The 12201-nt window shown below is 47.2% G+C and overlaps 1 protein-coding gene across 3 annotated transcripts in view; it reads left to right on the top strand.

The window, feature by feature from the left end:
- The first annotated feature begins 447 nt into the window (after positions 1-447).
- The window catches only part of POLI (DNA polymerase iota), a 39363-nt gene continuing 27609 nt past the window's right edge, over positions 448-12201 (top strand). Inside the window, exons 1-3 of one of the 3 annotated variants that reach the window (XM_038743857.1) lie at positions 448-544; positions 5227-5352; positions 11210-11374. In XM_038743857.1, the coding sequence (XP_038599785.1) occupies positions 496-544; positions 5227-5352; positions 11210-11374 (340 nt within the window). In that variant the 5' untranslated portion in view covers positions 448-495. Of the gene's footprint in view, positions 545-1598; positions 2120-5226; positions 5353-11209; positions 11375-12201 lie in introns of those variants that run through there. The other 2 variants (XM_038743859.1, XM_038743858.1) reach the window with 2 other exon arrangements.

The raw sequence follows: 12201 nt of genomic DNA, 5'->3' as shown, positions 1-12201 counted from the left end.
TGTGTGTGTGTGTGTCCCCGTGGGAGGGGGGCTCTCTGCCTGCCTGCGTGTGTGTTTGTGGTGTCCCCGCGTGGGGGGGGGGGGGGCTCTCTCTGCCTGCCTGCGTGTGTGTTTGTGCGTGTGTCCCCGCGGGGGGGGGGGGCTCTCTCTGCTGCCTACCTGCCTGTGTGTGTGTGTGTCCCCGCGGGGGGGGCCCTCTCTGTGCGTGTGTGTGTGTGTGTGTGTGTGTGTCCCCGCGGGGGGCTCTCTCTGCCTGCCTGCCTCCGTGTGTGTGTGTGTGTGTGTGTGTGTGTGTCTCTCTGTCCCTCCCGTCCCGCTCCGGGTCCTCCGGGGTCCTTGGCGTGTCGCGGGGCGATGGAGCGGGAGCGGCCCGGGCCCGACGAGGAGGAGGAGGAGGACGAGGAGGAGGAGGAGGACGAGGAGGAGGAGGAGGACGAGGAGGAGGAGGAGGAGGAGGAAGCGGCGGAGGAGGTCGAAGAGTCGCGGTGCTGGCTGATGGAGCGGCCGCGGCCGAAGCCCCGAAGCCCCGCCCGACCCGCTCCGTGTAAACGCGCGACCGGGGCGGGGGGGACGGGACGCTGCTCCTCCTCCTCCTCCTCCTCCTCCTCCTCCTCCTCCTCCTCCTCCTCCTCCTCCTCCTCCTCCTCCTCCTCCTCCTCCTCCTCCTCCTCCTCCTCCTCCTCCTCCCCCTCCCCCTCCCCCTCCTCCCCCTCCTCCTCCTCCCCCTCCTCCTCCTCCCCCTCCTCCTCCTCCCCCTCCTCCTCCTCCCCCTTCTCCTCCTTCCTCTCCTCCCCCCTTCATCCCTCCAGGTCCTTCCCGATCCCACCTCATCCCCCTTGGTCCTTCCCGATCCCCTCCCTGGGCCTTCCCGAGAATAAGAATAATAATGGTATTTGTTAAGCGCTTACTATGTGCAAAGCACTGTTCTCCCGATCCCACCTGATCCTTCCCGATCCCTACTGTTCATTCACTCATCCAACTTGTACTTCCCAAGCGCTTAGTCCAGTGCTCTGCACACAGTAAGCGCTCAATAAATACGATTGAATCAATCAATATCAATCAATCAATCGTATTAATTGAGCTCTTACTGTGTGCGGAGCACTGGACTAAGCGCTTGGGAACACTGCAGAGCACACTCCTGTTCCCTCCTGACTCCCCCCACCCCGTTCCTTCCCGATCCCACATGATCCTTCCCCATTCATTCATTCATTCAGTCGTATTTATTGAGCGCTTACTGTGTGCAGAGCACTGTAGTAAGTGCTTGGGAAGTCCAAGTTGGCAACATCCAGAGAAGACGGTCCCTACCCAACAGCAAGCTCACAGTCCAGAAGTCTAGTCCCGATCCCTCCTGGTCCCTCCTGACTCCCCCCACCTCACCCCTTCCCAATCCCACCTGATCCTTTCTATTCCCTTCTGGCCCTTCCATATCCCTCCTCGTCCCTCCTGATTCCCCCTCGTCCCTCCTGATTCCCCCGCCCCCATTCCCTCCTGATCCTTCCTGATCCCCTCCCAATCCTTTCTGATCCCACCTGATCCTTCCAAATCCCTCCTGATTCCCCTTAGTCCTTCCTGATCCCTCCCAGTCCCTCCTGGTCCCCTCTGATCCTTCCTGGCCCTTCCTGATCCCTCCTGATCTCCCCCACCCCGGTCCTTCCCGATCCCACCCAGCTCTTCCTGATCCCTCCTGATCCCTCTTGGTCCTTCTAGATCCCTCCTGATCCCCCCCAATCCTTTCTGCTCCCTCCTGATCCCTCCTGCTCTTTCCCAATCCCATCCCCTTCTCCCCCTCCTTCCCTCCCCCTATGGAGGTCTGGGATTTGGCCTTTCCCGGGAGTGGGGGGCTGAGGCGGAGCCCATCCCCCAGAGAACCACACTGGGATGCCTTCCTCGGCCTCCTTCCCAATGGCCAGTCCCTCCCTTCCCCTTCTTCATCTCCTCCTCCTCAGGGCAGGGGGACCCTCACGGGTATTTTCCCAAACACTTATACGGGGCTCTCAACATGGTCAGTGCTCAGTGAAGTCCACTGCTTGATTTCCCCCCTCGTTAATCGACCAGTCAGTGGCATTCATTGAATGCTTTCTGGATGCAGAGCATTGCACCGAGTGCCTAGGAGAGGACGGTAAACGGAGCCCTGCCCTCAAGGAGCTTACTGTCTAGAGAGGGAGGTGGCCATGAAAACAAATTACAGAGCCGCAGAGTGTAAGGATGCGTGGTTGAGAATGGGATGAGAAAGTGTTTTTTAAGGGGTACGGGCCCGAGTGCAAAGATTCGGCAAAAGGGAGGGTGGATAAGGTGGTGAAAAGAGATGTCGGGGAAGGCTTCTTGGAGGAAATATGATTTTAGTGGGGCTTTGAAGATGGGGAGAGTGGCGGTCTGTTCAATAATAATAATGATGACATTTATTCAGTGTGTACTATGTGCAAAGCACTGTGGAGGTTACAGGGTGATCAGGTTGTCCCACAGGGGGCTCACTGTCTTAATCCCAATTTTACAGATGAGGTAACTGAGGCCCAGAGAAGTTGTGACTTGCCCAAGGTCACACAGCTGACAAGTGGCGGAGCCGGGATTTGAACCCATGACCTCTGACTCCAGAGCCCGTGCTCTTTCCACTGAGCCATGCTTTCCAGGCCTGAGGAAAGATGTGCGTAAAGAGTTGGTGGCAAGAGATGGGACATCGAGGCACAATGAGTAGCTTAGTATTAGTGGAGCCAGGTGTGCGGACTGGATTGTAGCAGGAGATAAGTGAGGTTAGATAGAAAGTGAGAGCCGATTGCCTTAAAGTCCGTGGGGAGGGGTTTCTGTTTGAAGCCCACAAACACAGGGTGGGTGGGCAGCCGTTGGAGGTTTTTTGAGGAATGGGGAGACGTTCAGAATGTTCCTTAGGAACATGATTCCGGGCTGCAGAGTGAAGTGTGGACTGGAGTGGGAAGAGGCTGATGCATTAGTCGAGGTGGGGTATTAGTGCTTGAATCGGCATAGTAGCAGTTTGAATGGAGAGGAAGAGGTAGAGATTTTGAGGCGTCGTGAAGGTTGGTCTGACAGGATTTGGCAACAGGCTGAATGTACAGTCGAATGGAAGATGAGTTGAAGATCATGCCAAGATTACATGCTTATGAGACAGGAAGGATGGTGGTGTGCTGTACAGTGATGGGAAAGTTTGGGGGAGGACAAGGGTTTGGTGGGAAAAATGTTAAGTCCGAGGTGTTGCCCGGACATCCAGTAGAGATGTCTTAAATACAGGAGGAAATGTGAAGCTAAAGAGGTTGATTTGAGGATCACTCCTCCTTTTCTCCTCCTTCCTTCCTTCCATCTTCCTTCCTTTCCTTTTTTAACTGCCTCTCCTTTCCTCTTCTTCCCTCTTCCCTCCTTTTCTCTTCTTCCCATTTCCCTCCTTTCCCCTCCCTCCCTATCCCCTCCTTTCTGCTCCCCCCAGCCCATCATCTTCCCCCTCATCCAACGTTCTTTCCAGGAATTTCAGGTTTAAGGGTCTCAAAATGCAATCCAGTCTCAGCCCCCATACAAGACATCAGAGTTTATCTGCTCCCCACTGTTGGGTAGGGACTGTCTCTATATGTTGCCAACTTGTACTTCCCAAGTGCTTAGTACAGTGCTCTGCACACAGTAAGCGCTCAATAAATACGATTGATTGATTGATTGATCTCTGGGAGGGCTGGGCGAGAGAGAGAGGGAGAGAGGAGAGAGAGAGGAGTCGGATCGCGGGGAGGGGGGATGGTGGCCAGGGGCGGTTAGTTAGTGGCTCCTGCACTCTGCTAAAGCCTCCAAGGTGTTCTACTTCACTTCCAGGCCCCATTGCCCCATCCTGGACTTCCCACTCAGAGCAGCGACTGGAGAGGAAGTCGTAAGATCCGCCAAGATCCTCCCTTTCCTGTCCATCCAAACCACTACCTTGTTGGTTCAATCTCCCATCCTGTCCCGACTGGATTACTGCATCAGCCTCCTTTCTGATCTCCCATCCTCCTGTCTCTCCCCCCTTCAGTCTATAGTCCACTCTGCTGCCTGGATTATCTTTCTACAGAAACGCTCTGGGCATGTCACTCCCCTCCTCAAAAATCTCCACTGGTTGCCTGTCAACCTTCGCATGAAGCAAAATCTCCTCACTATTGGCTTCAAGAGCATCCATCACCTCGCCCCCTCCTACCTCACCTCCGTTCTCTCTTTCTCCATCCCAGCCCGCACACCCCGCTCCTCTGCCGCTAACCTCCTCACTGGGCTTCGTTCTCGCTGTCCCACCATCGACCCCCGGCCTGGAATGCCCTCCCTCCACACATCCGCCAAACTAGCTCTCTACCTCCCTTCAGCCTACTGAAAGCTCACCTCCTCCAGGAGGCCTTAGACTGAGCACCCCCTTTTCTTCTGCTCCTCCTCCCCTCCCCATCGCCCCCACTCCCTCCTTCTGCCCTACCCCCTTCCCCTCCCCGCAGCACTTTGGTATATTTGTACATATTTATTACTCTATTGACTTTATTAATGACGTGTATGTCCCTATAATTCCTGTCTACCTGTTTTGTTTTGTTGTCTGTCTCCCCCTTCTAGACTGTGAGCCAGTTTTGGGGTAGGGATTGTCTTTGTTGCTGAGTTGTTCTTTCCAAGTGCTTACTGCAGTGCTGTGCGCAGAATGAGTGCTCAGTAAATACGATTGAATGAATGAATGAATGAGAGGGAAAGAGGGCCAGATGCGGAGCCATCTTCATGGTGTCAGGAGTGGGTGGGGAAGGGCAGGCCTCTCTCTCTCTCTCTTTCTCTTTTTTTCTCTCTCTCTCTCCCCCCACCCCCACCCCCACCCCAGAGAGTAGTTGCAATCTCCCCATCTGCTCTTTTCACCCCTGGCCCGGCTGGAAACACCCTCTCCGCACCCAACCCCACAGTGGCACCGGGCCAGGGCCTTCCCAAATGGACGGTTTGAGGTTCAGATGCCGGGGTACCCTCAAGTGCCAAAACGATGGCAAAGTCAGAGGAGTGGATTGAGATGTTCATCCACTCCCCAAAGGACGCTTTCTTTATTTCAGGGCCAAGGAGGGAGTTTATTCGGCAGCCCTTCAGGCTGGATAGGTCACACTATCTACTGCTAGTCAGATACTACTGAACGACATGCTGACCCTTAGAACTACCACCCACCCTTGCCTCTCACCAGATTTTATTGGTGAGACGAGTCACTGGTGACGAGGATGTCTGTAATCACGTGTGTTTCTTTTGTCTCTAACATAGCAGTCCATGGCCCGATGGTGCCCGTTGGAAGTTCGCCGCACAGGGTCGTTGCGCACCTGGATATGGATTGCTTTTATGCACAAGTAGAAATGATCTATAATCCAGAACTAAAAGGCAAACCTTTAGGTAATTTTTGACCTTTTAAGAATATTTTGTTTAAGATACAGGAGTTAAAAGTCTCTTCCTTTGGGTCCGTTCATTGTTGTCTGTACTGTGTTTCACTTTATTAGTGTTATTCCAAAGCTTTGAAAATGGTGCTGGAAGTATGTTAGACTGTGAGCCCATTGTTGGATAGGGACCGTCTCTATATGTTGCCAACTTGTACTTCCCAAGCGCTCAGTATAGTGCTCTGCACACATTGGGCGCTCAATAAATACGATTGAATGAATGAATGAGTAACTTCTAGTCCCTGCTTAATTCTTGGAGTACAGCCTTCATTTTCTACATGAAGGACTTGAATCGTATAGAGTTGTCATTTGTTCAGAGTTGATTTATGACAGGGAATCCAAGAGTTGAAAATGCTCATGGCCATACACTCTCATTCACAGTCTAGAAAAATTCCCATGCTTTTCCCCACAGATTTCAGCTTCTCCCTCAAACTGAGGCCGTAGTAGTTTACTTAAGCTCCTTGGGCTTCAGTTTCTCTATCTGTAAACTAGAAATAATATCTGCTCCTTGCCTACCACTCAGGAATATTTGAAAACAGGGTTTGTAAATCTTCTTTAAATGCTCCCGGGGGAGAGGAAAGCACCACTTTCAAAACATTTAAGGAACATAAAGAAAATAAATGACATGTGATATTTTTGTGAATTCCAAGGAAAACGAGAGCCGCAGTGCTGTGGAATTTCTTATGTCATTGTTGGCCTTGTTTCTTCTTGAAATGTATTTAGCGTGTTGTCAGAGTTGGCAAAGTATTCCAAGAATTGGGTTCCCTGGTAGGTCTTTCCACCCCCAGAATACCTATAGATTTGCATTTATTGAGCTCTGCATAGCTACTGAGAACAATAAAAGATGAAAGGTTTGCAGCAACACCAGAGTTGTTCACTTGTTAATTAGTCCTAACGTTTAGGAGGGAATGTCTCTGTGTAAGAGTGTGGCTTTTTGAGGAGAACATTAGAAAGAATCGCTCTGTGTTCCAGCCCCTTCATGACAGCTGAGGAAGCTAAAAGCGGAGAAAGCACTGTTGAATGTTTTCCTACATTACACATCAATTTATGATGTGTCTGCATTGCCCTATTCACCATGGTGTCTAAATGCATTGGGGTGATGATCGAATCCCCTAAATTGCACATGTAATTTATCAATCCATTGTAAACAACTTAGTTATTATTATGATAGTAAGCTCTAATGTGTGTCAAACACTGTTCTAAGCGCTGGGGTAGGTAGAAGTTAATCAGGCTGGACACGGCATGGCTCAGTGGAAAGAGCACGGGTTTGGGAGTCAGAGGTCATGGGTTCTAATCCCGGCTCCGCCTCATGTCCGCTGTGTGACCTTGGGCAAGTCACTTAGCTTCCCTGAGCCTCAGTTACCTCATCTGTAAAATGGGGATTAAGACTGCGAGCCCCACGTGGGACAACCTGATCACCTTGTATTCCCCCTGCGCTTAGAACAGTGCTTTGCACATAGTAAGCGCTTAACAAATGCCATCATCATCATTATTATTATTATCCCACCTTTGACTCACAGTCTAAGTAGGAGGGAGAACAGGTACAGCAGAAATCTCATAATAACAATAGTAATAATAACTGTCAACCTTGATAAGCGCTTTCAGTGTGTCAGGCACTGCCCTAAGCACAAGCATATGCAGATTGGACATGGATCTCTGTCCCACCTGGGGCTCACAGTCTAAGTAGCAGGGAGAACAGGTATTTCACACCCAATCTATAAATGAATAAACCGAGGCCCAGAGAAACAGTGTGGCTTACTGAATAGAGCACGGGCCTGGAGTTCGAAGGACCCGGGTTCTTATCTCGGCTCCCCACCACTAGTCTGCTGGGTGACCTTGAGCAAGTCACTTTTAACTTCTCTGTGCCTCAGTTACCTCATCTGTAAAGTGGGGATGAAGACTGTGCGCCCCATGTGGGACATAGACCGTGTCCAGCCTGATTAGCTTGTGTCTACCCCAGTGCTTAGTACAGTTCCCGGCCTAGAGTAAGTACTTAACAAATAGCATTAAAAAAAATCCCAAAAACAGAGCAGTTAAAGGACTGGCCCTGGGTCACACAGCAGGCAGTTGGCAGAGGCAGGATTAGAACCCAGGCCCTCTGACTCCAGGGTCCAGGTTCTTTCCACCAGACTAAATTGGGACTATTTTGTTTGAACGTCGGCTTCTAAAAACCCAAAAAGGCCTCAACACAGGTCTCCAGGCACAATATATGTTTCTGATAATATTTACATGCATGAACAATTTTAACAGATAATCACTGGGCCCCCTGAAAATTGATCAAACTGGCAGCCAAACAATGAAATTAAAATCTATGGTCCCTGAAGATCATTCATTCATTCATTCAATCGTATTTATTGAGCGCTTACTGTGTGCAGAGCACTGTACTAAGCGCTTGGGAAGTACAAGTTGGGTCCTGGGTCATGGGTCCTGATCATGGGTCCCGGAATTGGTTTTTCCAGAAAACCCAGCTCAAGAGGATTTGTCAGTCTGCAAGCATTTTTATTCAGATTAACCGGGTACTAAAATGACTTCTTATCTTTATTTCATTCCCATGCTGAGGATGCAGAAGCTCCGCCTTCTTTCTGGTCAGTGAGAGAGCTGGAGCTGTATGTCCTTAGAATTAAGTCACTGGGATAAAGCTCAAAGAGGCCAGTGGGCCTTTTTCTCCACTTAACTGTGGGAGTGATCCTATCATGGCTCCAGGATTGTGAATCTAGATTGAGAGTGGGCTAGGGAGTTAGGAGAAGCAGGTCAAAACCTAGATCATTCCTGATCTAAAGAGCCTCAGATAATTTATGTCGAGTCTGGGGCCTCCAAGGAGTTATCGTTAGATTGTACTGTTCCAAGAGCTTACATAGTACAGTGCTCTGCACACAGTCAGCGCTCAATATACGTGATTGATTGAGTATGGTTCTGTTCTTGGAAAAAAGCCTAGATCCTCCCATGGTTCTAATTTTTTTTTAATCATATTTATTGAGTGCTTACTGTGTACAAAGCACTGTACTAAGCGCTGATTTGTTCAGCAAACCTGGGGGTTGACTCAGAATTGAACAGAATCCAGCAGTGGGGTATCACGTGCAAGGTCATTCAAGTTCCCTCTTATTCTTTATTTTAGAAATTAGTATTGCAACCCACATTTTTCCAAATTTCTTTCAGAGGGGCTGGCGGCTCTCCATTTAAGTCTGTTGTACTCACGTAGGTTTGTCAGAGCCAGGAGAAATAAGGAAAAAGAAGATGTGGAGCTAGAAAAAATGGGTAAAGGAAAGTTTAAAGAGCTGGTGGGCTGGGAGGACAAGAGACAAAAAGAGAAGTTAGGGATCTTATAAGAGTGAAGAAATTCTGAGAAGAGGGGAAACATTAAAACATAAAAGAACCTTTAAAATTTAGTTAGATTCCAGAGAGATCATTGGCTGAAAAAATAAATTGTCCGAACTGTCCAAACCTAAGGCTTCATGCACATTTTAAGAGTGATCAATCAATCAATCAATCATGTTTATTGAGCGCTTACTGTGCGCAGAGCACTGTACTAAGAGCTTGGGAAATACAAGTTGGCAACATATAGAGACAGTCCGTACCCAACAGTGGGCTCACAGTCTAGAAGGGAGAGACAGAGAACAAAACCAAACATATTAACAAAATAAAATAAATAGAATAGATATGTGCAAGTAAAATAAATAAATAAATAGAGTGATGTATTTATGTTATCGTATTTGTTATGTGTTGTGTGCCATGCACTGTACTACCACTGGGTAGATACAAGATAATCAGGTTGGATCCAGTCCATGTCCCACATTGGGCTCACAGTCTGGAGTCAGGCCATGAGTTCAAATTCCGGCTCTTCAAACTGTCAGCTGTGTGACTTTGGGCAAGTCACTTAATTTCTCTGTGCCTCAGTTACCTCATCTGTAAAATGGGGATTAAAACTACGAGCCCCCTGTGGGACACCCTGATCACCTTGTAACCTCCCCAGCACTTAGAACAGTGCTTTGCACATAGTAAGCGCTTAACAAATACCAACATTATTACTATCATTATTATTATCCCCATTTTACAGATGAAGTCCCTGAGGCATCGAGAAGTTAAGTGACTTGCCCAAATTCACACTGCAGAAAAGTGGCAGAGAGGGGATTAGAACCCAGTTCCTTCGGACTCCCAGTAGACCAGGTTGCCTGTCTTGCAGTGTCTTCTCAAGAATATTTTGGAGCTGCAGTAGCCTTTTATTTGAAAGGGAAAAATTGGTATTTACATTTAAAGAATATGCCAAAATACCCATTAGTTCACATGCTAATATGTTTTCTATTATTAGTTTTGTTGTCATTATATTTAAGTGGTTACTCTATGTAATGCTTCTTGGAATAATCTACTGGGGTAGTTGCCAGTTAATCACATTGGGCACAGTCCCTGTTCCATACGGGAATCAAGTCCAGGTAGAAGGGTGAACAGGCACTGAATCTTCATTTTACAGATGAAGCCACTGAGGCACAGAGAAGTTAAGTGACTTGCCCAATATCACGCAACAGGCAAGTGGAGGAGTCAGGATTAGAACCCAGGTCCTTCTGACTCCAACGCTGTCTTCCTTCCACCAGGCCATGCTGTTACAAAACATCCTCTAAGTTTCCCTGGCTTTTTTAAGTCTTTTTGATATAAATTAACTCAACTTTATTACGGACTTCAGGAATCATTTTATTTCATGAGGTATATTTTTAAGTTGCAAATGCTCTTGGAATAATATTCATTCATTCATTCAATCGTATTTATTGAGCGCTTACTGTGTGCAGAGCACTGTACTAAGCGCTTGGGAAGTACAATTTGGCAACATGTAGAGACGGTCCCTAATATCATTCAAAACTTTGGCAACGGCTGTTTCATCCTTGTATCTTAAACCTTCAGTAAGTGCTTTTTATGTGTGTCTTTCCCCTGTTTCTTTTCATCTCCACTTTTTGTGTGCCGAGCTTCCAAGACTGCTTTACTGTTGCCAGTCTGATGCAAAAGCAACTTCAGCAGTTGGGATTCAAGCTGGAGAAAGAAAAAAAAAGGCACACCTAACAATAGAGACAAGCTGATACTTGCTACTGAACCCTGCCTCATTTTAATCATAGGATGAAAGCAAAACTTTCAAGCAGTAACTAGTAATTAATTTAACTGCAATTCGTTTAGCTCCTTTTTAAAAAGGAAAAAAAAATGTGGTTCTAGAATTATTAAAACGAATAACTTGGGCTGACCGTGGTAGATAATTCACGAGACAGGAAGCAAGATCAGAGGCCTTTCCAATGGTAATTCACTGTTGAAGACTGTAGAAAGAATTGATGTGGTTACAGGATGAAAAATGAAATATGAGCCAATATTTGATTTGTTTCATCTGCAAGATTGGGCCATCAACTGGTATTTTTAACCTTAAGACTAGAATTACTCATAACATTTTAGGGCAGGTACTAGCTTCCTTTTTTTTTTAATAAAAAAAAGCAAACAAACCCAGTCTTGCGAGTTCTCATTGTGGATAATTAATGCCTAACGATAGGGCTCGAAACAGAGAGCTGTCAACACCAAATCATTTGTGTTGAAATGAAAAAAAAAAAGCACCCAAAGCTTTAATATAGGGGGTAACTTGAAATGCTAGTGATTCTACCCCATAGAATTATGTGGCAATGACAGGAGCGAGAGACTTTTATCCCTATCAAAAAATGATTCCTATCCAGTTTTTATAATGGAGAGTAAGTTAATGTAGTGCAATATTTTATTACTCAAACGAGTGGTTTTCAAACATTCCAGCGTCCTCACTCTACTCCCTTCCCTTTCATTCCTCCAATTTTTTTCAGGTGTTCAGCAGAAATATTTGGTTGTAACCTGTAACTATGATGCTAGAAAACTTGGGGTTAAGAAACTCATGTCTATCAGAGATGCTAAAGAAAAGTGCCCCCAACTGGTTCTAGTTAATGGAGAAGACCTGACTCGTTATAGAGAGATGTCTTACAAGGTTACAGGTACGTTACAAGTTATGCTAACACTTTTCTGGTTATAGGATGTTCACCCTGCATGTTTTGGTGATTCTTAGGTAGACTGCTATTTTCCCATACTCTAAATCCCATCCTAGAGCAGGTGGAAAGTGTCAGCACTTAGAACAGTGCTTGGCATATAGTAAGCGCTTAGCAAATGCCATTATTATTATTATAATTTAGTTAGTCCCATTTCGTTTCACTTGTTCTTGTTACCGAGCTCATCAGGTCCAATCAGTCTGTATTTATTGAGCGCTTATTGTGTACAGGGCACCGTACTGAGCACTTGGGAGAGCACGATGTAACAGTTCATTCATTCATTCAGTTGTATTTATTGAGCGCTTACTGTGTGCAGAGCACTGTACTAAGCACTTGGGAAGTACAAGTTGGTAGAAGAAGATTATATAAATAGGATTGCATAGTTTGGTCTGAGGTAAGGCAGATGTGAATCTGGACACCCCCCACCCACAAACATAGAGACTTGGTTACACACAAATCCATGACACACACCAGGCACCCAGAGCGAATTGTTCAATCACACACTTGAATACACGCACACTCACTTAGTCACAGCCCTTTCCCCCCCCCCTCACAGCGCTGCTTGTTTTTGAATTAGTTACGGTATGGTATAAGCGCTTCTGAGGCTTCAGATTAGAAAATACTGAGAAACTAGGAAATTTCCCTCTGGAACAGACTAGCAGTTTCTGCCTGTCTACCCCACTCGTGGCCAATTCAGGATGACTCGGGAAAAGTGAAAAGTTCTCCCAAGAACATCTAGTTCAGTTCTACATTGTGGATTTTTTTTTCCCCCCCGA

This window comes from Tachyglossus aculeatus, chromosome 3, assembly GCF_015852505.1.
Source record: "Tachyglossus aculeatus isolate mTacAcu1 chromosome 3, mTacAcu1.pri, whole genome shotgun sequence".
NCBI lineage: Eukaryota > Metazoa > Chordata > Mammalia > Monotremata > Tachyglossidae > Tachyglossus > Tachyglossus aculeatus.
The sequence above is the reverse complement of the archived record's forward strand: the minus strand, read 5'-3'. Positions and strand labels throughout refer to the sequence as shown.